The sequence below is a fragment of the Melitaea cinxia genome, chromosome 2, assembly GCF_905220565.1.
Source record: "Melitaea cinxia chromosome 2, ilMelCinx1.1, whole genome shotgun sequence".
Taxonomy (NCBI): Eukaryota; Metazoa; Arthropoda; class Insecta; order Lepidoptera; family Nymphalidae; genus Melitaea; species Melitaea cinxia.
This window is the reverse complement of record NC_059395.1, coordinates 14,316,502-14,340,617: the sequence shown is the minus strand read 5'-3', so window position 1 is coordinate 14,340,617 and position 24,116 is coordinate 14,316,502. Positions and strand designations below refer to the sequence as shown.

Here is a 24,116-nt window from a genome sequence, read left to right as displayed (position 1 = left end):
CTCCCTTCACTCATACACTGTTGAAAGCCATTAATCTGAATGAATAAAGTAATTAATATTTGTCAATTAGATACGCTAATAAAACCACTATAAATACTAATAAACGCGGAATTTTTTATCGTATAAAATACTACCTTTATTAAAATTACATCGTTTACTAATTGATTTTACAGAAAATAAGATAAGTATCAAAAACTAAGTAGATATTATAAGTAGGATTTAAGTGCCCGTGCTGTTTGTCAATTAGATAACAATAATTATAGTTTTCGAGAGATAATATCTTGATCGTAAACATTATTGTAACCAAAACTGTATAGCTGCATAGAAAACATATTTGGAAGAATTAATAGTGGATAAAAGATATTTATTTCTTTATTTATTCTCATTTGATATAAAACGTGAATCTGAGGCTAGTAGTAGCAGCCTAGTATCGAAAAATTTTCAAATTCCAAAAGTAGTAGTTAGTCTCCTGTTTTTATTTTTGTAATTTTGCTCACTCTTGGTGTACAGTAAAGAGTTATTATAATTATTAGTTCTCCATCACTTCAGCCTATCACAGTCACACACCACGCTGGACAGGCGGATTGGTGACCGCAAAGCTGGTTTTGTCGCATGGAAGACGCTGCTGCCCGTCTTCGGCCTCTGTATTTCAAAGCCAGCAGTTGGATGGTTATCCCGCCATCGATCAACTTTTTGAGTTCCAAGGTGGTAGTGGAACTGTGTTATCCCTTAGTCGCCTCTTACAACACCCACGGGACGAGAGGGGGTGGCTACATTCTTCATTGCCGTAACCAAACAGCTAGCAATAAAGTACCTACCTACATATATTGTATTCAAACAAGTGTTAAAACAAAATTTATTTCAAAAATTTAATGATAAAAAGACAAACAATATGTACTTTAGGAACTGAAAATAAACATATGTATCGTCTATTTTTTTGTTGTTTTTGGGGGACCTTTCTTGTTTTCACTTTCGCGTTTTGCAGGTGGGTTTCTTTTCGTCAAATTAACTGCTTTCTTTGCTATTTCCTTTCCATCTTCTACTATCTTTTTAACATCAGAGATTGTCTTAGTTGCAGTTTGAGATTTTTTCTGAGCTTCTTCTTTTGCCTTCTTTACGATATCTGCAGCTTTTTTTTGCACTTCTTCAGATTTCCTTTTCGCCTCAGCTTTTAACTTTTCTATTAATGCCTTTGCAGCAGCTTGTTTACGCTCTAAATCTCTAATTTTTTCTGCCTCTATTTCATTTATTCTATTTTGGATTCCAGATATAAAGTTATCAGCTGCCTTAGAAATGGTATCTTCTAAGTTTTTTCCCTTAGGGCCATGAAAGAAATTTAAAGTCATAGGAGGAACAATTTCAGTTTTTGCATATTGCCACGCTGTTCCTAAAGCAGGTTTCAATATTTTACTTGTTTCTAAAAAAAATAAAAATACAGTTAAAGCAAGTTGTTGAAGACTATAAATCATTGATTTGAATATATAATTTTTAAAATTTATTTTATTGACATTTTGTTTTAGATATTCTGTCTTTAATTTTTTCTAGTTCTTTCTCGAGATATTTTAGCTCTTTTGGAAGTTGTCGGTCACGAATGGTAGTCATTGTTGATATCAAAGTATCAGTCATTTTATTTATTGCTGTTTCTGTCTTTTCGACGAAAGGATTAGAAACTAAGGATTTTGCCGGTGTTTTTTGGACTAAGTTTTTTCCGATGCCCCATAATTTTGTGACTAATGGTCGAACGGTTCTCAGAGAAACTGCAAAACAAATATCCACGTATTAAACATTATATTAAATATTAACATAACTTATTCACATACTTCAAGTTATTACAAATACAACTTGTTTTGCAAAATCTCTTTAACTCGAAATCAAAGTTGCCTCCTTCTAATACTTTATATATTTGAGAGAAAATTACTTTTTTTGTCTTATATGCAGTTTACCTACTTCATACTTATTATATTGTGAATAAATTATAGAAAAAGACAATTAATAATACATACCCAAAGCCATGTCTAAAGCTATTCTGCTTGCTCTAGCCATATTTTCCTAAAATTGTTGCTGTGTTGTATCCAATTCTAAATAAAACATTTACATGAGTGAAGCTGCACTTACATTTTCATGTCAAATTTGACATTCAAAATGTCTCAGCTACATCGATTTTATTATATTTAAATTATTACGGATACCGTAAACGACACGATTGGAAAACTTGCTTGTCAAAGTTTACGCTTTGCTAAATTACAACCTAAATAAAATAAAATCAAACCAGCTTTCAGAAAGAATGGATACCAGAATTTACATCGATTATTTTGATAAAGTCATAAGTATGTATAGGTAGGAGTATTTTACATTTTGCCTGAAATACCTCTTAATAAGCCACTGAAAATCTTTACTCAAACATGGCTTTCTACAAAATTACTAACAATTACGTCAACCATGTACTCTTTGATAAACGAGTCAAAGAACGCCGCACTCTATCAAATGTTTGAAACGTGTTGATTGTCGTTGGGTAGGTATTTACCTCATAAGAAAAAAAAGGTGATTTTTTTTAATTGTAAATAAATAAATGGCTTAAGCATTATTATTTTAAATTTAAAACATTTGTTATTGAGATGTTATATGTGTGTGCTAATTAAATATTGTATTTTAAAAATTTAAAATTTTTGTAAGTTACATATTTCCTATTTACGTGCCAGTTTAGAGTTGGTTTTCATATTTCTATCTTCGAATGTGACAAAATCACATTTACATTTATTTATCACTAAACAATATATTGGAAAGACAGATACATTTCTTTATGTATACGAAAATTTTAAAAAGTCGAATTTGTAAACTTTACCCGTTATTTTAGGTTGGTGGTCTTATCACACAATCAATTTTCATGTCAGAAATGTTTTCCGTATCGGAACAAGAGGATTAAACTATTTTTTTTTTTTTAGATTTTATCTATAGATTTTAATTAAATAATTGCGCACTTTATGTCTTTATATTCAACAAAACGATAGATTTACTCGACGATCATACGATTTTAAATGTTTAGGTATAAGTTCGGTTTGGGCAAGGATATCTTGGCGATTTTTTGCCTTTTGTAGGTTCAATGACACACCATGAGCAGTTCTGGTTTTCTAATGTTGATATATACAAATTCTAAATTATCAGAAATTAGTCTATATATTGAGAGTTAATAGCTATTTTTATTACATCGTGTTGAAAATAATTGAATTTAAATTTTGTTAAGCAATGAATTAATATTTGTAATACTTATATAGTTTGGCTGTTGCTGTTTTATTTATTCGTTTTGTTTGTCCTGATCTGCGGTATTTTGTTATTTGTTTGTGGAAACAAACTAATACACAAAACAAAATTTAACTAACACATGTTTAATATAATTACAAATATATATATTTCACTTTAGCCTGTAATATCCCACTGTGGGGCATATATCTATTTCCCCATGCAGGAGAAGGATCAGAGCTTAATTCACAACGCTGCTCCAATGTGGATTGGCGGATATACTCCCTATCACGAGTAACGATCGCTAACAGGTGTACATGATAGCAACCGGGACCGACAGCTTAAGGTGCTCTCCGAGGCACGGTGGGGAAACCCACAAGGACTGCACAAAAACCTAGACCATGGCAAACATCTGTATGGCCAATACAAATGTTTGTCATGTGCGGGGATTAAACCCGCAACCGTCAGCACAACAGACACAAACCAGTGCTGTGACCGTTGCGCCAACACGTCGTCAAGTAAATACATATAAAAGTACAAATAACCGAAAGGTAAGAATAGTTGAATAAGTACGCCATCACGGTTTTTACGGTGTAAGATCGGAAGTAAAGTAACAAAGATATGCCATGGTTGCTGTGTGGTACAGAGCAGGATATTGCTTAGCATATGCTAAAGAAATGACAAGCGGAGGATACTGAGTGACAGGTCATTATCCGCCAAATCGTATATATATATTTTTTTTTTATTATACACGCGCAAGTGATCCCGAACAATATACAGAATCAGTGTTGGAGATGAAAATTGCAGTGGTTTATTTGCACATCTTTTGTTAACATGACTTTTATAGGAATAGGAAAGTTGAAGGGAAAGAAGGTCAGTGTAATGAGCATGTCGTGGTAAAAAAATCATTCTCAGTTGTAGTGGAGTCGAGTTTTGTTTGCCTCGCTATACTTATGAAATGCTTACCGTTGACCATGGGTTGACTGAAAGAAATCTCTTTCAGAGATAAGTTCACTTGCAGTAAAGTATATTAATTACTTCTTTTTGCGCAAAAGTTACCATTAGGTATTGGAAAATTTAATGTAGATACATAATTTTTACTAGTTGCCCGGACAGACTTTGTTCTATCAAAAGTTATTAGTAAAAATTAAATAAATGTAACGTTTTCCGAGTGATCACTCTATTTTTATTTTATTTTTTTTGCTTTTAAAAAAACCTTCCGTGAGCCTAAGGAACATACAAAAAAATAAATTACCCGAATTATTCGGGCCATTCTCGAGTTATGCGCTTTGCAAGATTCATTTTTATCTAATACTATTAAACGAGCAATTCTTGTATATATATATATATATATATATATATATATATATATATATATATATATATTCTGAATCTCGGAAACGGCTATAACGATTTTCGTGAAATTTAGTGTGCAGGGAATTTCGGGGGCGATAAATCGATATAACTAGGATTCATTTTTGGGAAAATGTCGTTTTATCCCTGTTTTTAGGCAATAAAAATGACTACAATATCGTTAGAATATGAAGATAAATTTCGCAACTGTCAATAAAGTTGTAATAACTCAGGTGGGAAAGCGGCCGCTCGTGATCGACCGAGAAGACCACGGTTCAAATCCCAATGTCTTGGAGATCGATTATTTTTTTCCTTTTTTTCTAATTGCACTCGTGTTTTTTTTTATTTAAATAACCAGAAACCAGTTCATATTTGTTATTATTATGTCGGTAAAATCGGAAAATATTACTCACATTTTGATATGTAATTCGTGTTTAAATACGATTGCCAGAAAACACAATTTACTAAAAATATCGAGCTTAGCTTGGTCACCCAGGTACTTTATATAGAATAAAGTATGACGTTAACAATTAAAGATAAACAAATATTAATAATAATTCAAATGAATGTCTTGAATTTCGGTCACGTAGTAATTTTTATGTTAATACAAAATTAATTTGACCTAAATTTTAGTTTCAACAAATATTAAGCATTGTTTGTTAAAAATTGTGAATAATAATAAAAATTCGCCTTTCGCAATTAATTCTCACGTTTATATAAGTTGATCGTACCATTAATATATTTGAATTGTGTTGTTTGCATAATGGTTATGCATTCAATTACCTCAATATTGAATAAAACTGACATATACAAATATAAAATTATGTTTTAGGGTAAATATACAAGCCGTTGAAAAATTTAAGTATAATAATGATAATAAACACAACTACATTTGAACTCGAAGTCATAGACGCTATATTCAATGCATCATTGGGATATTATTATAAAACAAATCTTATTAACCATGAATATATTCCCAAAAAAAAGCTCGAGGAAACTAGCATTAGCAGTTCTATTTAAATAATAAGCTGCTTTCAGTACATATTAATGCCAAAACTGAGTAAAAAATATAAGATTCACATAGTCCTTGAACCACCTAATAGTCTACTCACGCATTTCTTAGATACCCTCCTACAAAAACTATCACTTACTAGTACTACGTAGTAGCCGACTCAAAAGATACAAAACTTGTTCAATAAATTGTAGAAAAATCTCAAAATAATCAATCCACGTCGAATGAAGAGCGATTTTATAAAAATCTTAAATCAAGAAAATAATATATCTACACCGCAATAAGAAATTTACACATATTTTGTGTGAATATATGGGAAAATCCAAGGATACGACAGACGTAGATCAGAAACAGAATTGATTAAACTTAAAGATAATAAAAACCATATTAACAAATGAAATTGAAAATCTATTATGAAGACAAAAAACGCAAATAGATGTACCTACATATTCAGTCGCAAGTGCAATAATTCTTTGGCAGATATACAACATATTACTAGATCACATAAAGCAATATTAACTTTATGTGATCTAGTAATATGAGTTCAAAAAGAACACAAACTTAGACTTTTTGACTAGCCCGTTGCAATGGCTAGTCAAAAAGGTTACAACGATGGGGGTATACCTATAGTAATATATGATTCAATTAAAACAATAGGTCTAAAAAATAATTATATAATTTCACAAAAAGCTATTATATAAAATATCTTACTAAATCGTACGAAAGTATCATCAAGTGGACTAATTTATTAGAGCAATTTCACTAAATTGTACCTAAGGATGTGCACTTGTCTTATAGGTCCCTGACCACCTATATTATCTTGTAGCTATGCCGAGGATTTAGAACTTAGCAAGATTAAAATATTACTATTGTGCACCAAAAACAGAAATATTACGTAGCAAAATACATATAGATTTTAACAAACTAGGTATCGTAAGGTATAAAGGGCGGTCTTATCGCTGAATATCGATCTCTTCCTGACAAAATAGGGGCAAAGTGGGTAAAGAGTGTAGGTGTATAAATTATAATACAAAAATTTTAACCTGTAAACATACTTGCATATATATTTGAGGCACAGCACGAAATATCCTGCTCAAAATCTGGAGCAGTCCAACTGGCGAAGTCCCTCGACCTTAAAGAAGATCAGAGCAAAATAATATGGATTTCAAGCAGTGTTGTGCTCTTGTGGAGAGTAATATGACCAGAGCTCCTGTGGTGGATTGAGGGTAATGTCAGCAATATCCTCAGGCATCTATAAGTTACAGTAACCGCTTACCATCAGGTGATCCGTACCCTTGTTTGCCGGCCTAGTTGTATAAAAAATATAAAAATACATAAATTTTATAGAGATAGATGAGAGATATATGAGTGATTTAGTAATGATCAAAGTGGGTATACTTATGTTATTAAAATAAATAATAAATACGATGTTATGTAATTCAGTCATAACTTAACATAATAACAATAATTATTTAACAAGAATGACATAATTTTAACATTAAGGTAACTCAGCACTTATTTAAATAATAATCACTTACCTGCATTAGTATTACTCATCCCTATTAAATCGCTTGTCTGTCGTCGACCGTCGTCGTCAGTCGTCACTTATTGTCAAATTCGTAATAACTAAACAAAACTATTAAGGTGATGAAGCCATGTTCGGGCTTCGGGTGTAAGTATCCCCCCTTCTCTACATGCAGCTTAAGTTTATTAGTTAATTCAGGGTAACACGAATAAAAGCTTTTCGTCTAGGTAACCTCTTCATAGGCTTAAGCCACTGAAGGGGTTAACCCCTCCACGTGGCTTCTATATTAAAGGTGTTACCCAATCCGCTGGGTTTCGAGGTGCAACTCTAACAAAAGGTTACACTGCGATAAGGGCTACCCCATGTGCGGGTTACCCTGCGAAAAGGCTTAGCTTGTCCGGTCCCTGGTAACAACGTGTAATCTAACGACGCATATTTGAATGTTGTTGTTATTATGTTAATAACCTTGGCATAAGCTAGCTTCACACTATAAATAAAGACATTCTGTAGTATATTTAGTATCAGTATTGCACCCGTGCGAAGCCGGGGCGAGTCGCTAGTATACATATAATTTTATTCTATGTATGTATGTATTAAAGTTAAATTTTAAGAAAATTCTTACTAACAGTATTTTTAAAAAGAGAAAAGTTTTGTACATATCCACTATAATTATATGCAAAGGTAAGAAATTTCAATGTCAAGAACTTAAAAAGTGAAAGCTTTGGTATAAAAGGAAAACTAGTGAGAAGGAATTTTAAGAAGTAATTTTTTTTGCAATTTAGAAATGACTACGAAATTTAAATCGTCAGGATTTAATAGAATAGAGTAAAGTTAGGTTAAGAATATGCGTATTACTGCGAACGCGAATTATGAGCCATGTGAGTATTTTACGAAACTCGAAGAAATAGATCATATTTGCGAAGCACGAATATAAATTGTATACATAAATCGTATACATATATCGTATACATATATTTTAAGTAATTGTCCATTAAAACGAGTTTGATCATTGATAGAGTTATGATAACCCAGTGATTAGAGCCTTTGAATTTCAGCTTTATTGCCGCTAGTTTACATCAGAGATAGTATCACACACGGTATTGTACGATAAACTCAAATGAAATTGACACTTACGAGTTATGACACATTGTGACGTAAGTCACAGCAAGCTCAAATTATTACGACAGTTTGTGAGCTGGAATCACTTTCGCTTCAATATTAATGCTAAATGTACTAATTCTCTAGTAAGGTATTTTTTCTATTACGACATCTAAACGTCTCTACCTAACAGACACCTACAGATACAGAATAAGTGAGTTATATTAAACAATTATTGATATTGATAAATGTGAAAGCGAGACTGTTTGTTTATTCGAATTTTAGTTGAACATTCATCTGATAGGCGTTGTATATATTATAAGCTGTATTAGAACAAAGGAAAAATATTTTTAATAAGTTTTTGTTTATTATTAAACATCTCGTGAAAGTCACTAGATAGATTGAAGTAAAAATCGACATTAAAATATGTAATTAAATATGTACCTTTGGTTTAAGAGTACAATTTTTTTATATGAAAAGTAAAATAAACCTATATTTAAAATAAACTTTTATTTTACTTTTTATTTACAACACGAATCAGCCTGTAACATCTCACTGCTGGGCATAGGGCTTTTTCTCCATGTAGGAGAAGAATCGGAGCTTAATCCACTATGCTGGTCTACTGCGGGTTAGCGAATTTATTTATTAGCATATTCCCTACTATGAGTAACGATCGCTATCAGGACTCAACCGGGACCGACAGCTTAACGTGCTCTCCGAGCCACGGTGGCAAGAACCACTAGAATGGATATCCATACCGGAAACAAATATTTGTACAAATACAAATATCCGTGAATAGCGGGAATCGAACCCACAAACCACCTGTGTTTTAGACGCTTACTCGTACCACTTAACCAGAACGGTTGTTTATTTACAACATTAATTCGAAATATACTTACTACAAAATCACAGGACTGTCAATTTGTAGTTTGAATAATAAATCGCCTGTGGTATTTATTATAATGCATGTGATGTTCAACAAAAATGCATGGGAATTTTAGAGCCCGTGGATGTTAATTTTAAATAAAAAAATAAAAAACAGGTAATTATATCCCATAGTACATAATATTGACATAATATGATTAACTAGTATATATTACCTTACGGAGCATTCAGGCATGACGTTAAAAGTTCAGAAGTTAATATAACTTGACTGACTTGTACAGTCAGTAGACGTACGAGTATGCACTGTGCACCCAACAATTTGCAATTTTAGATGAGTTTATAGAGGCAGCTTAATTTAGTTTTCTTTGTTATTATGTTAGGTATTTATGTATATGTATATGTATGTTATTATGTTATATTTTGTTAGGTATGCGTGACAAATGTATGAGATAAAGTATCTTTTTCAACTTTATCTTCACTTTATTAAAGTATTTTCCCAATTCCTTACATTATTAGCCTTTAATTATCTATTTTTCAACAGTAATGTATCATGTTCTTTATCTTTTATCGTGTAACTGCTATGTACCCAGTCCAGCGTTACAAGACACTCTGTTCTATAACGATATAAGACGAAAAATAGTTATATAAAAAGCGACGTAGTTGAAAATAACGACTCGTGTATTCTTTTATAACAAACAAAATCCATGTTTTGAAATATACTGTACCAATTTTACGAGTAATAACGCTTACTTACACTGCATGTGCACATACAGGCATGCAGGCACACTCACACAAATTAATAAAAAAAAATAGTGACATGCTATTTACAGTATAATTAGCGAGTTTAATGCCATCCCAAAATATTGCAGTATTAGAATACAGGTGGTAATGAAACAATGCGCGTGTATCTTGTAAACAATAGAACCTAACATTTAACGAAGGTGACTCTTGACGGCCGTGACTTGTTCAGTTTAGAAGGCTAATCAATTACGTTTGTGTCAACAATCTTTAGTTTTTACTGTTTTTAGTTTTCTGTTAAATATGAATTGTCGAAAGGTCAAGCAAGATTGTGGCACTGGTGACAAAATTATATATTTAAATTCTATCTGCAAAATTATTGAAAGAGGTAAGTTAGGTTTTTTCAGGATTTAGGATTGTTTTTTTAGGTTTGCTGAATAAGTTATTTTACTTAAAAAATATTTTAAATATACTGTTTATGACTCCTTCTTTTCTTTTTTGATTTCTATCAAATAACTATTTGTCCTAGATATTTAGCGCACAGTCTACGCCATAATATTGCATTAAGTAGGTATTATATATTTGATTATAATGACACTAGGTATTTTTAAATTAAAAAATTGAATAGATTATATTTATCAGCAAAATAAGCTTAATTGTTTTCAGTATTGTTACAAATTTTTTCTCTATAATTCTTTGATTTTTTTGTTTTAATATTTTGTTGTAGCTAATTGTATATATATATATTGTATGCTGTTATGAATATTATTTAATTAGCTTTTTATTTTTAAGAATCTGTATATATCTACATTACTGCACTTTTTTAGCCTGCTATGTAACATTAGTTCTCACTATCACAGGTTGGCTGGAAGAGATCTCTTTTAGAGATAAGTCCACCGTTGCTAACCAAATTTGTATATTAATAACTGTACAAAAATTTTAAGTGCAATAAAGAATATATATTGTAATGTAAGACAATATCTTAAATTCTAGCCATGTGTATGTTTTTTATATGTTTTATAAGTGTATATGTTAGTCAAGTTTAATGTAGTTATCATAATTAAAGTTATACTTAGACTTTACTGTTATTGTACGAAGCACTTGAAATATTTTGTATACTCTCTTGGTGTTCTATAAATAAATAAACATTTTTTTTTATTATGTATTTTTTTTCAATATACATACCGCGAAGGTTTTAATAATTTTAAGCAATAGCCCATTAAAAATATTAATACTTAATATAAGTGAGGTTATCAGACAGTATAATGATTAGCCCGTTGGCGCAGTTTTCTTAGTGACCCTGCTTTCTGCTCCGAGGTTTGTGGATTCGATTCCCGCCCCGAATCTTGGTGTGATATATAAATATATGTATATTATTTTTAAGTAAGTTTATCGAGTCGGCTGTTACCTATAACAGAAGCATTAAGTTGCATAACTTAGGAACAGACGACCGTATGTGTATTGTGTAGATATTTATTTATTTAAAATTTTATTTATAAAGATGTAGATTCTGAGTACGCTAATGATACCGTTATTATAAGTAGGTTAATAAACATTCCACTTATGTTAAAGCTTTCAAATTAAAGAGCTTATATTATTGTCTTTAAAGAACTCTATTTAGATATTATTGTAACAACAGCGATTACAGTGAAACATAGAAGAGGTATAGGTATGGTTCTGTTTCAACCTTACCTATATATTCAAAGCAATGTGTTAAACCCATTATATAATGAAATTTGTTAGTAGAGATTCAATTGTTTTATCATTTTTAATCAGGTGACTAAAGCGAGAGAAATAAAAAAAAATATGTGTGTACTATATACATATATTTGAAATTGCACCTTTAACTGTTGTTAGATGTTTGTGTATTTTTGGTAATCTAAATATCGTGCATTAAAGTTTTTATTTGGGGTTTTGAGTATAAAGAAAGAGACGCGCATTTCATTTTCTTAACTTTTTAAGAATACCTAAAAAAAATGCATGGTTTTTTGTACACTACTAGCCAAACTGTAGATAATTATAATGTAGCAGTGTTATATACTACATAAACGTATATATAATCGTCACGATGTTGCTAGAAACAATCAAAAGCGTAGACTGTACATAAGAAAATGTATTAAACTGTACAACTTCGTCTTCTCAATCAATTCAGAAGAAAACACCAAGAAATATCTTTAGCGGCTTAACGGAAATTTCTGCTCTGGAACATTCGCAAACAATTGAAACAATTTTATGTGGTCTCGAGACGGTTCCCGGCGAAATTAAATTAGCGATACTGGTTATGCTGATGATTGTAGATACATCAAAGTCGACGTGGATACATTATTTTCGTCTCCCAAATGTTTTTGTGGCCTGTCCCCGTTCGCTAGTTCGTTGCCTTCGGCGTCTAACTGGACAGTTTTTTGCTAAATACCGAAGACCTCGATAAGCACTCGACATCAAGTAGCGGGTGCGGCGCCATGGTATTTTTTTACACTAGTTTCAAGTGTGGGCGATATTAATGACATTTTTTGCGGCTGTACGAAATTAAAATGGTATGTTGGAGAATAATTTCGTTCGAAATACATTTCTTTAAATTAAACATACTAAATAAATGTTAGTATATTGATAAAAAAAAAATATAATTAATACGTTCCGCTAGAAATTTTAAATTTGTACTGAACGAATGGTACTTTATAGTGTATTTTACGTGGTGTTAATTTGATATGCTCTAGGATGTCCAAAAGCCTGTACGATGTACTAATATGAATATTATAATATTACAGTAATACTGCAGTAGTAGTCACTGCTTGTACCATTTGTCACTAAACTATTGCTGAAATTAATTAATTTTTGCTTATCAAAACGCAATTGCTTAACTTACTACGATGAAATGGTGGACACCCATCGAGAAATTGGAAATAATCATAAACAAATATTTCATTGACGGGTAATTAACAAGATAAGACACTAATCTTGACATTCTAGTGAAATATCCACCATTTAATCGTGAGTATTGAAATTTAATCCGCTATGCTTAATCAAGTAATATGCTTGTATGTGTTATTTGATCACTCAAGGCGTTATTTAATCGGTGGTTTCCGTAAACTTCCGTAATAAAAGATAATTATATAGAGTATACTATTTTCGACACACGACTTTTACTGTCTGAATTTATAAAATAAAAAATTGAGATGATTGAAGAATTGAGATGAATGAGACATTAATAGCCTAATTGATTTTTAAAAGAGTAAGTGGATTTTTTGTTTAGTTATTTTTAAAAACCTATTTTAATAAAGCTTCAATTATAATTACATTTAATGTAATAGTTTGCAATGAGTTATAGATTTTAAATAATAACAACATAATTAGGTTTGTTTATTGAAACGCGTAAATTATAAAAGTTGCAATTATTTTTAAGCTCTTATGGCACGTAACAAAAATTTGGCGAAGGAGGAACTGCGTTTTTAAGAACTTTCGAATAAAATGCAATTTTTATTACGGTATTTAAAAAATTTGCTGCGTTAAAGCTGTATCATGCAGTTGCAAAGGGAGCTGTTCACATGAAATGCTATATAATAAAAAATAATACGTTTAACAGGGTTATTTGTGTATGTCGTAATGTTCGTGCGATTAGAATACCTCTGGCGAAGTTACATGCGGGTTCCTGTTATTATCTAATTATAGTGAGAGAGTCGTTGTTAGCTGTTTTAGCCTATATGTCTCAACAATAATTTCCCTTTTATTAACAATAACATTTATCTGTGTGAGCTCAAAATTATATTTATATACATATATTAATACTAAGGGAGAGCACAGCAGGAAATATACTGTTCAAAATCTGGAGCAGTAAGTACCTCGACCATACAGAAGATCACAGCTAAATAACACTAATTTCATACAGGAGTGTTGTGTACCTGTGGTGAGTAACGAGACCAGCTCCTGGGGGCGATTGAAGAGTAAGGTCTGCAATTCGCTTGCGATGCTTCTTTCTGGTTTTGCAGGAGTCTATAGGCTACGGTAATCGCTTACCATCCGGTCATCTAATAATGTGTATTTAATGGTTTATATTTTCGTTTTCTTTTTTGTCGTTTTCGAGCAAACACCATTATGTGTAAACATCTCGCATACGTTTCGAGGACGTCTGCCTATTATTAAACGTTAGATTGTGAAGGTTAGCTTAATAAAACCCGAGGATTTATAAGATGTTTTAGACTACAGAATGAATTTTACCATTTTTTGTTGATTACAAAAAAAAAAGATAAAATTCATTCTTAAGTCAATTTTTAGATGATTATTATAATATTTATAACCGGGTCTATCAATATACATCAATAATATATATCAATAACCGGGTAAATTATTCTAAAAAACATCCGTTGTGGAAACCTAAAATATTTTGCATAAGATATCCAATAACCTGTATACATAGTAAGGTAAATAAAAATATATCCCAAACTTATATTTTACAAAAAAAAACCATAAGACTTTTTAATATTCTCCTTAATTCCCAGTCCTCATCTTGTGTACATTTGCTTTAAACATTATTCATATGATAAGAACTCTAATTTCAATAATCGAACTGTGTGAATCTTTAATTGGTAACATAGTTGTATTTATGTATTGACATTAAGTATGAAAAACTGTATTTTCGCTTTTGAAACGTATATCAAATAAATATAATGAAATGTTTAATCAACGTGATTACCAAAAACGTGATTATTAACATAGGTACGCATACATATTTCCATATTGTTATGAAGTTTTAAGATACAGAGCTGAGAACTGACAGGCTGACAACTATAGCCACAGATGAAAGCAACACAACGAGGTGGACAAAAATTACTATAATGCGTCCTGGTCAACTAAACTACTTTAATAATAATTTTGTTTGCTCACAAACGAAAAATACCGACTTCAATTACTTCGACAAGTAATACAACGTAAGTAGACGAAAAAAATTAACAAACGCACTAGTCGTCACGATTTTCGAGGGTTTCCCTCGATATCTCTGGGATTCCATCACCAAATCCTGATTTTCTTATCATGGTACCACACTTAGGATATATCCTTTCCAACAAACAAAGAATTATCAATATCGGTTCATAAACGACGAAGTTATCCCCGAATATACAAAAAAACTATATCCGGTCGAATCGAGTAACTTCCTCCTTTTTAGAAGTCGCTTAAAAAAGTAAGTTTTGAATCACTTAATAGTAATTATTTGACATAAATTTGACGCTTTTTATTACGTCATACATGTATAAGATAGTGAATTCATAAAGCCTTCTTCTAAATATATCCCACTTTTTATTACTGACAATAATTCAACTGAGTGTTTACATATATATATATATATATATATATATATATAACAAAACTAGTGTGTGGATTTACAACACAATTAAATAAATCCATAGTATTAAACGGAAACGAGAAAAAAAACATCACGAGATAAGTTACAATTAAACGGAACATACGAAAATACTGCGTCATCATGAAGGACATGTATTACAAGTGTATACATTATTCGATTTATAATAAGGTTTTATCGTGATGGCGGAGGCCTAGGCACCCGCCGGTCACGAAACGCTTTATCAAAGAAATATGAAGATGATCTCACATTTGCGCATTGTTTTACTCATATCTCTGTAGCATAAAAGATTTACAGTCATGACTATGTTATTTGAGAATAAAGAAATTGTAAACAGCATTGAAATGCTAATTTTTTAACCTTTAAATGAAGAAACCAATGTTAATAAACTATGTACGAGGTTTTACCGTTAGCTGTTCAGATTTATTTAAGCGACAACATAATAATTTTGGTGTCTTTCATAAAACTGGCTTTTATAAGATGAAAAAAATGAAATAAGCATATTTTGCTCAACTAAGTATTTTACAAGCACTTTTGAGTCGTCATATTACCGGTTCATAATGCAAATTGGGCTGTTACAACCAGCAAGAAAGTTAACTTAACGTTTTTAAAAGAGATTAAAAAATATATAACTTTATACAATATGTAATAATATTAAAACTACAAAGAAATTCAGTTTAAAAAAAGTGTATTCTAGCAATTTTGCTATCTAAACAATAAAGATTTTTTTATAAGTTTTGAACAAATATAACGGCAGTGGAAATTGTTTTTATTGCTTTTTAATATGTTAAACATGTACACACTATCGCCCTCCTGCGGTAAGATAGGCCACTTAATGTCTCTATTTAAATAACAGAAAGTCAATATACATGCATTTTTTGTAATAAACGTATACATAAAAATATATATAAAATAGACATATTATAGTAGACTCAGACTCGGAAACCACAACACACGCAGCAGAAAGCAGGTCTGCAATAGTTCAGATTGTGCCAACTGGCCTAGCAAGTCTAGTGTTATGAACTATAACTATACACCAAAAACAGAGATGGTTTAATGGATACTATATAATATACAACATGCGTGACTACTAAACACCACGGATTTACATACAACTTCATGTAAAGGTTCATGCTAAACACTTATGAGTACGGACACGTTTTTAAAAATATTTTGTAATTTCAGTGTAGCACATATATGTTTGTAAAACGTTCCAAGATTGTTAATTAGCATAACCGTTTAAACACCGTTAAACAAGTTTAAATGAACTATTTCGTAATAAATTTGCTTTGGAATGTATGCAAAAATGTGTTATTCAATGATGAATCAGTGACCTTGATTTGTCAAATAAGTAGATAAGGTCGCAGGTAATTACGCAGGCACTATAACTAGCTGTTCTAAATTTAATCAAATACTTGTATAACAGCAAATGTTATATCGAAGCAAATATGTTTACTCAAATGTATTTGGTTTATATCTACGACATTGTTTATTACAAAATCTATTACAATTATATATATTGTCGAATCATTATACCTAAATATAATTCTATTACGAATATTGATTGTAATTAATAGATTTCCCAGAGCTATCTGCTAAGATCTAAGACAAACTTTGATTGTTTTCATTTAAGTGAAACTGAGGTTTAAAGTAAGTTTGCAAAAGCCTTAAACATTTAGTTGCGTTTAAAAGAATATACAGTCTATAATCTCGATAAGATAAACCGTAATAATATAAAAATAATGTCAAAATAAAGTTTCAAAAAATGTTCTGCTCCCTTCCCCTCAAAGCCCAGTACCTCTATTACTTAAAATAGAAAAATTGCTTGCTATTTAACAAAATGTTTCGACAAACACTATCGTGAACTGTCAGCCAAAAAAATTTTCAGTACCTACCTATTGCTTGCAAATTGCAAATATTCACTAGTTAAACTGTTACGTAAACAGTCAATTAATATAATTGTGTTTGCTTGCAAGCGAAAAAAAACCGACTTTAATTACATGGGCCAGTAATACTACTTAGGTAAACGAAAAATAGTCAAGTAATTTTTTTATACAATTAAGTCGGCAAACAAGCGTACAGCTCACTTGATGATGACCAATTACCGTAGCTTAGACGCCTGCAAAAACAGAAGCTCGCATGTACGTTGCCGAACCTATCCCCTCCAGAAACTCTGGTCAGCTTACTAACTAACAGTAACACAACACTGCTTGAAAGCAGTATTATTTAACTGTTATCTTCTATGTTGATCAACCGTGTTGTCGACTCTATCTCCAAAACTGACCTCTGGTCGCATATTTCCTGCTGTATCCTAAATCAGTTGTCAGACGCCGCGTTGGCGCTACCTGCCTGTTGCGCTGGTGGTTGTGGGTTCGATCCCCGCACATGACAAACATTTGTATTGGCCATACAGGTGCCGGCCACCACGCTGCTCCAATGCGGGTTGGCGGATATATTCCCTACTATGAGTAACGACCGCTATCAGGTGTACATGATAACAACCGGGACCGACGGCTTAACGTGCTCTCCGAGGCACGGTGGGGAGACCCACAAGGACTGCACAAACACCCAGACCACGGCAAACACCTGTATGGCCAATACAAACGTTTGTCATGAGCGGGGATCGAACCCGCAACCGCCAGCGCAACAGGTACAATCCATGGCTGTAACCGTTGCGCCAACGCGGCGTCACACACACAGGATTATAAAATAAATTATGACTTCAAAATTCTATAAGATGCCATTTATAATTGTGCTTGCTCGTAAACGAAAAAAAAACCGACTTCAATTACATCAACAAAGTAATATAACGTAGGTAGACGAAAAAATAGTCAAGTAAATACGCGTTATCAAAGACTACTCAGACCCAGTAAAAAGTTATGCGGTATAATACAACGTAGGTCGACGAAAAAATAGTCAAGTAAAAACGCATTATTAGATATAGCTCAAAAAGTAGTTGTTGGATCTCAAATAAATTTAAATGGGACTAAACGATACGCACCACATTTCGATTCTATCGAAATCGGTCTACCCAGTCAAAAATTCTGAAGAATGTATGTTACATTAAAAAAAATAACAAAATACAATCAAATTGAGAACCTCCACCTTTTTTTGAATTCGGTTAAAAAGTTGTTTGATAACTTGCTATAACAAAAAATTATTATGAATATGAAAGAAATATAAAATTTGCGGAGAACACGTTAAGCCGTCGGTCCCGGCATTTATATATTGTATAATTATGTATTTAATATATATTATATTTTTATTCTCAATATGTTTAGATTGTACACGCTTATTTTGTGACTGTTTTATAATTTTTCTGTGGCAGGACTAGTCGAAGAGATTCTATCATGGGATAAGTAGTTCCTTTGTAGCAGCATTGTTTATAAGAGCTATTTCCTATTGCTCTCCTAGTGTACATAAATTGTTAAATAAAATAAAAAAAAAAATTATATGGTGTCATGGGACACCAGGTAGGAACGAAGTTCCTTCGGATAGTATAGAAGCAAACAATTTGAAAAAAAAAAGTTGAATTTTATATATATTTTCTAGTTCTTGATTTTTTTTTAATTTTGTTGTTTGGTTTATAATTAAGTACATAAAAGTATTTAGGAAATTTAGTAGTTTAGAAAATAACAAATATCGTAAAATAAAATAAATCAAACAAAGTAATAATAATAATAATAATCTAAAATAATAATAGCCCTTAATCGTCTATACCTTTGGCATTTTGAGATGGACTCAAACGGAATTAGATACCCTTGATCGCCAAATCCGTAAACTGTTAACAACGTACCGAATACACCATCCTCGATCGTCTGTGATGAGATTATACATCCCACGAAAATGTGGGGTCGTGGCTTTTTAAACGCTAAAAATCTCCACAATCGTGAGGTGTATAATCTCAGAGAGTACTTTTTAAATATGAAGAGCGATATGCACATGGACGTTGTTGCGGTTGATAGGGGCTTTACTCCGTTGTCCTTAGGCAAAGAGAAATGGCGTAAGCCTATAATAATGCGTACCGTTGACCGCGTGGCCGTATGGAAGAGCAAGGAATTACATGGCCGGTTCTACAAAGTTCTGACAGACCCAGATGTAGACCAACCTAGCTCTATATCCTGGTTACAACACGGGAACCTCTTCGGAGAAACCGAAGGTTTTGTCTGTGCAATTATGGACGAAGTTATCAAGATGAATAACTACCGGAAACATATCATGAAAGACGGAACTCCAGACATATGCCGAGCTTGCCATAAGCCTGGAGAATCCATTAGACATGTTGTTTCCGGTTGTAGTCATCTTGCTAACGGTGAGTACTTGCACAGACATAACCAAGTAATCAGGATTATACACCAACAACTTGCTGTTCGATACGGCCTCGTTGAAAATGAGTTGCCTTATGATAGGTATAACCCAACGCCATTTCTTGAAAATGGTCATGCATTGCTCTACTGGGATCGATCTATTGTCACTGACAGGTATATTGCAGCCAATAAACCTGATATAGTGCTAGTAGACCGATCAACGCGCCGAGCAATTATTGTTGACATTACAGTTCCACATGACGATAATCTCGTAAAGGCCGAAAAAGAAAAATTAAGTAAATATTTAGACCTTGCCCACAAGATTGTGTGCATGTGGCATGTGGAATGTAGACTCAACAATAATTGTTCCTATTGTTGTATCGGTTAATGGTCTATTAGCGAAGAGTTTCGACCAACACCTTAAGAAATTCTCACTTGACTGTTGGATCAAGGGTCGGATTCAAAAGGCAGTGTTGCTTGAAACGGCCCGCATTGTGAGGAGGTCCTCCTCCTCAGCCTGGAACTTAACTGCCGGTGGCCTGGGCCTCAACCTGCCCCACCGGAGGACTGCTATTTTTATGTTTTTAAATATTTTTATTAGTCTTTTTTATAAATATATTTAAAAATGTAATCATAAGAAAATATATTGAATAAAAGAAATAATAATAATAATTCAAAGTATTAAGTGAAATAAAAAACATGTCTTTATTTATTTTTGTCGACAGTATAAAATTACATAAATTATTTTAAAAAAAGTTTACTAGTAATATTTTAGTTTTACAAACGTCATATTATACAACCGTGTGACTGATATTACGTCACTTCCGTTACAAATTTTTCTTACGGTTTTAGTATCACATTTTTTTCAGTTCGGTCGCCCAGCCAAATGTCAAGCCTTTTTTTTTTTTTTTTATACGTGGGGAAAATCCATCATGGATACCCTCCAGCACGGGGGCGCCAGAGGGTTATGTCAGACTCCTACTGACTAAAAACCACCACGTGTGAGCAGTCGTCCGCCTGAGTGGGGCGAGATGGGGTCGCGTTAGCATTCGCCATCTCACCCCGGCGGTAGGCCCGGATAAAGCCTCCGGGCCCCGGCACAATGGTTGGGTGGCCTCGCTCACAACAAGGCCACCCCTCAGAAGTGTGGGGCCGTGTCGCCCGGCCGGCCGAAGTCCCCCGACTATCGGCCGGCGACCCCACTATTACGAGGAGGGGAGGAGGTGGGCAAACCGTCTCCTCCTTGCCCCCGTACGTCTGCGCCGGAGTGGGTCAGCGGAGACGTCATTCTCCCTGGCCCGCTCCGCGGTCTCCTTCTGCGTCATTACCTCTTCGCAGAAGGAGACCGCCGCCTGCCACGATCTCTCACTGTCGAGCATGGCTTTTACGACGCTTGGCAGTGAGAGATCCCGTCCGAGGACCGCCGAAAGCGCGCGCCGCTGTGACTCCCACGCGGCGCACACCTCCAGCGTGTGGAGCGCCGTATCCTCTGGTGCCCCACACTCGTGGCAGGCTGGAGTCGCCTCCCGTCTCGCGATTTGGTGCAGGTACTGGCCGAAGCACCCGTGTCCGGAAAATACCTGCACCAAACGGAAGGTCAGCGGCCCGAACCGCCGCCTCACCCACTTTTGAAGGACCGGCCTGATCGCGTCCACCGTCCACTGCCCGGGGACCGGTGGGGCCAGGTCCTCCGTCCACCGCCGCAACAGGGTGTCCTGCGCCTGCCTCCGCATGGGTGCGACCTCCTCCAACGTTGGGGGCTCCCCCCGGGATCTCCTCGCCGCCACGAAGTGGTAAATTTCGGCGAGGATCTCCGCCTGTAAGCCAAATGTCAAGCCTGTTGTAAGGAACTTCGTTCCAATAATAATAATACAAATAATTCAAAGTATTAAGTGAAATAAAAAAAACATATGTCTTTATTTATTTTTGTCGACAGTATTAAATTACATAAATTATTTAAAAAAAAAGTTTACTAGTAATATTTTAGTTTTACAAACGTCATATTATACAGTCGTGTATGACTGATATTACGTCACTTCCGTTATATATTTTTCTTACGGTCTTAGTATCACATTTTTTTCAGTTTGGTCGCCCAGCCAAATGTCAAGCCTGCCGTATGGAACTTCGTTCCAATAAATAAGAAACATTAAAACCTGTTCCAAATTCATCAAAAAAATAAAATAAATAACTTCCTTAATTAAATAGCCAAAAATACAAAAAATACTAGGTATCGATTCTTAGAGTGAGTACAGCATAAACACAAAACAGAATATGTATTTATACATTACATGTAAAACGCAACTTGTGCTTTATCAATTTCTCATAAAAATTAAAAAGTAATGAAAACCTAACATAGCTATGTAACAGAACTAGTAGTCGCCCAGTGGTCGAAGTTCAACCGTAATTAAAAATTTAGATTTAAAAAAAAATAATGAAAATAAAGATATTTTTTTTAATTTTCAATTTGGATACAGACTTTGACAACAAAAGAGTACCTATAATATGCGTGTGTGTGTCAAATACGTAGTATGTGTAATGTTTATTCATTGATTTAATATATTTTTATGCACAATTTTAAAAAAATATTAACATTGTGCACTCCTTTTTTATATAAAATATAAGTGTACGAAATTTCATACTACTCCATCCGTGCAATTTTCGTAAAAAGGGGTACCTAGTTTTTGCTTCACGTATTAATTTAACAGAATTTCCCGATAAAGATTAACAAGACTATAACGTCTAAAGCCATAAATAATGTCTCTTATAACTTATTTATGCTTATCCTGCAATGTTAACAATTAGCAATAAGATCGTGATAGCGTAATAAGTAATGACTGAATACAACCTGACAGGCTGGGGCTTACGAAAACTACTACATGCGAATAGCACACGAAATCTTTATACCTACGAATATATCTCTGCATGCATTGGAATACAGAATAGTATCTACTACCAAATTAGCATTTATATTGAATAAAAATCGAAAAAATTGTTGCGCATTGTCTATTTCTTTTTTTTTTTTACTTAAATAACTATTTCCGCTTTATTTTTCTAATAACAATTCATTGAACATTTTTAAAATCCTATTAAAAAGAACCAGTACCATACGGTGATAATATTTTTAATCGAATCAATTTTTAAATAATAATAATCATTAAACAAGTAATGAAATATTAGAGAAAATATAAATCTCAAAAAACTCTTTCCAAGATAGGTTAGTAATACTTACTCAGTGCTTACTTTGCTCCCACGAAGCAGCGGATATACGAACTGATAAGATGTATTAATCTCAGGACACGTAGCGTTAAGAAACTAAACGTGTAAAGTGCATTGGATTTTTTTTACCTTATTATTAATTTTAAAAAGCGTCCTCACATTGTTGTTATAATTTATATTATTTTAGGCAAATAAGATTTGTCAACCTTAATTATAGAACCTATATAATATTCTCTCATTTTTATCCCTTTTACATCATCATTCATCATTACAGCCTATACAGTCCACTGCTGGACACAGGCCTCCACAAGTTTACGCCAAAAATAGCGTGAACTCATGTGTGTTGCCCATAGTCACCACGCTGGGCAGGCGGGTTGGTGACCGCAGTACTGGCTTTGTCGCACCGAAGACGCTGCTGCCCGTCTTCGGCCTGTGTATTTCAAAGCCAGCAGTTGGGTGGTTATCCCGCCACCGGTCGGCTTTTTATCACCATTCTCTATTACGTAAATGATTCGTCCTTTAGTGGTTTTAAAGGTCAATTGGCTATTGCCCTGGACAAAAACTGGTAGCACTGGAACTCTGAGGTTAAAAAACAAATTGATTCACACTGGGAAATGTGTTAAAAAAGAAATCATGATTCATTTTCAAAGTTCAAGGTTCCCAAATAGGTACCAGTGATTGTTTTTGTAAGATACAGAATATCGTAGATGATTTTATAAATGACTGTATGTACCTCGAGGTTTCACCTGCGTACTTTTCTGATCTCGTAGGATGTAGTCGGGGCCTAAAAGTTCCCTATGTTTTTTTTGGTTCTCAGGCTATCTACGTACCAAGTTTCATTGAAATCCGTTCAGTAGTTTTGCGTTGAAGAGTCACAATCATACGTTCACAAGCTTTCTCATTTAGAAATATTCATCATTCATTTCAGCCTATTGCAGTCCACTGCTGGATATAGGCCTCCATAAGTTCGCGCCAAAAATGTGACCGCAGGGCTGGCTTTGTCGCACCGAAAACGCGAAGATGCTGCTGCCCGTCTTCGACCTGTGTATTTCAAAGCCAGCAGTTGGATTGTTATCCTGCCATCAGCCGGCGTTTTAAGATGAAGAAAGGGGGTGGCTATATTGCTGTAGCCACACAGCTTATTTTATTTACAAATATTAGTAGGGTGAATATGTTATGGCGTCTTATTTGTCTTTTAAGCCTGTATTTATGATTTTCACTTTATGTTTCATTTTTTTCAAGGTAGAGATAAATTGTTCTCAGGTAAATATATAAGGAAGATTAAATCGTTCTTATTTTTATTTACCAATCAATAAAGGTAAAATACGAAAAAGTATGATTGATTTATGTTTGTTAATTGAGAAGACTTTCGAAAAGGCGTAACGTTCGGGC

General features: G+C 33.3%; 1 protein-coding gene across 1 annotated transcript; it reads right to left on the bottom strand.

Annotated features, from left to right (window-relative positions):
* Positions 1–929: 929 nt before the first annotated feature.
* Positions 930–2,043, bottom strand: LOC123661871. The gene is made up of 2 exons (XM_045596813.1): positions 2,004–2,043; positions 930–1,417 (listed from the first exon to the last, which is right to left on the bottom strand). The coding sequence occupies exons 1-2, from the start codon at positions 2,041–2,043 to the stop codon at positions 930–932; spliced, it is 528 nt and encodes a 175-aa protein (XP_045452769.1).
* Positions 2,044–24,116: the final 22,073 nt, after the last annotated feature.